The sequence below is a fragment of the Oratosquilla oratoria genome, chromosome 25 (genome assembly GCF_046742065.1).
Source record: "Oratosquilla oratoria isolate Oo_2021 chromosome 25, ASM4674206v1, whole genome shotgun sequence".
NCBI classification, from domain to species: domain Eukaryota; kingdom Metazoa; phylum Arthropoda; class Malacostraca; order Stomatopoda; family Squillidae; genus Oratosquilla; species Oratosquilla oratoria.
In genome coordinates this window covers 38900388-38902887 of record NC_134801.1, presented here as the reverse complement: position 1 = coordinate 38902887, position 2500 = coordinate 38900388, and the positions used below count along the sequence as shown (strand labels likewise).

The following is a 2500-nucleotide window of genomic DNA, read 5'->3' as shown; positions in this document are numbered from 1 at the left end:
CGAAATTTAAAAGTAAAGAGATTATAATCTATGGTGAGAGTCTTGAAGAAGTTGAAGAGTATAATTATTTAGGCCACATGGTAAAAGTGACGAAAGATCATGATAATGAAATAAAAAGACGCATTACAATTGGTTGAAAAGTATTTGGTAAATATAATAATATCCTGAGAGGCTCTCTGCCTATATGCTTGAAACGTACTGTTTACAATCAGTGCATTCTACCAGCAATACTCTACGGGTGTGAGACTTGGAAACTAACGAAAGCAATGGAAACAAAGTTAAGGACTGCACAGAGGAGAATGGAGAATGGTTCCCAGTGATCAATTAATATATTTTTTCAACCACAAATCACTTTTAATTCCATGCCATCGCAGTCGAGACTGAAGAATCGCTCGATGGAGGCATTCGTTGGAAATTGAAACGTGGACGAGCCGAGGATTCGAACCCAGCTATCCCTTAACAAAGTTACAGTGACTTTGTTACGGGTTAGCTGGGTTCGAATCCTCGGCTTCTCCACGTTTCAATTTCCAACGAATGCCTCCATCGACCGATTCTTCAGTCTCGACTGCGATGGCATGGAATTAAAAGTGATTTGTGGTTGAAAAATAAATAAATGAATATATATATATATATGTATATATATATATATATATATATATATATATATATATATATAATCAGACAAAGAGCAGCTCACACAAACAGTAGCAGGACCCATTACTAACTGGCACGTCCCGGATGGCAAACTCTGTTACGGGTTAGCTGGGTTCGAATCCTCGGCTTCTCCACGTTTCAATTTCCAACGAATGCCTCCATCGACCGATTCTTCAGTCTCGACTGCGATGGCATGGAATTAAAAGTGATTTGTGGTTGAAAAAAAAAATAATATATATATATATATATATATATATATATATAATCAGACAAAGAGCAGCTCACACAAACAGTCGCAGGACCCACTACTACTAACTGGGACGTCCCTGATGGCAAACAGGGAAGTACCCTGTAGAAATATGGGGCTTCACCGAATGTAATGAATAAGGTGACACCAGAGAAATATTTCACCAGAAACTAGTTGGCAGGGAGGTGAGATTACTGCCAAAACCCTTTCATATCAAACAGGAACACCACAAACAACATAAAACCGGGCGTTCCTGTTGGATCATTGTCTCCTAAAGGTCCAACCACATTACCTCAAGCCTTAGACATTAAACAGTATGAAGAAAATGAAGATCTATACCTACAACGTAAGAACTCTCTCAGAAAACCACAGGCTGGAGAGTTTCATGGAAGAACAAGACAACTATAGAGATAAGGACAAAGAAAGATCTAGTGGAGTAGGATTTTTGATCAACCGAGAGATTGTTGGTAACGTAGTCAAGTTCAGTAGTTTATCAGACAGGTTAGCTTGGATTGCGGTTCCAGATGATTGGCATGAACTTAGAACGATCCTGCAAAATGTCATACTTGACCGTGATGACTATTTTTCTAAATGTTCTGATATTTTGCAGGATAGTTCTAAGTTCAGACCAATCGCCCGGAACCCTACTTGTCAACTTAAATCTAAGGTTAATTCCCTGATTAATGCTATAAAGGCTGTTAATGGTGACCTAAAACTTGATCTGATTACTGGTGATAATGCCCCTTGTTATTCCTATGGAAATTTTAAGACCCATAAGGTTGGTAACCCTCTGAGGCCCATTATTTCTCAGACCCCCACCCCCACATACTCCTTAGCTAAGCGTTTGAATAATATAATTACCCCATTTATTCCTACCACTTATTCACTCAGGTCTACAGATGAGTTCATTGACGTACTAAGGAGTAACAACCCTGTAGGCATTATGGCTTCCCTCGACGCCCACTGCCGATTCACGAACATTCCAGTTTTAAGAACTACTGATATTATTCTGGACTATGTTTACCATCACCCGACACTACCACCACCTAAAATGCCTAAAACTATCATGAAGGAGATGCTTCTTGCTTGCACTACTGAAGCCCCTTTTAAATGCCCTCAAGGTAAACTATATTTCCAAATAGATGGCGTTGCCATGGGCTCTCCTTTGGGGGTCCTTTATGCTCAAGCTTTTATGTCTTACATAGAAAATGAACCCTTACATTCCCTAACCATGAAACTGCACTTATATCTTAGATATGTTGATGACATCTTTGTTTCTGACGCACATATGCTTGAAGAGCTCAGATCTAATCTCCAAGCCATTTCAGGGCTACAATTTCCAACAGAGCTCAATGTTGATAATAAGATCCCTTTTCTTTATGTTTTGGTGGATGCGACATCTGATTACTTTAAAACTATGGTGTATCGCAAGCCAGCCCATTGATAGCGGTAAATGCATGAACGGTCTTGGTGAATGTTCTCTTAATTATAAGAAAGACGTTATTAGGGCATATGTCCGGCGGGCTATTACCATTTGTTCCTCTTGGCATATGCTTCATTTAGAACTTACCTGCGCCAGATGCCAGTGAATAATGGTTA

At 39.4% G+C, this 2500-nt stretch overlaps 1 protein-coding gene across 1 annotated transcript in view; it reads left to right on the top strand.

The window, feature by feature from the left end:
- Positions 1–2345, top strand: part of LOC143039082 (uncharacterized) — a 4494-nt gene extending 2149 nt beyond the window's left edge. Inside the window, exon 2 of the mRNA XM_076208933.1 lies at positions 1512–2345. Within this exon, the coding sequence (XP_076065048.1) occupies positions 1512–2345 (834 nt within the window). The remainder of the gene's footprint in view (positions 1–1511) is intronic.
- The last annotated feature ends 155 nt before the right edge of the window (positions 2346–2500 follow it).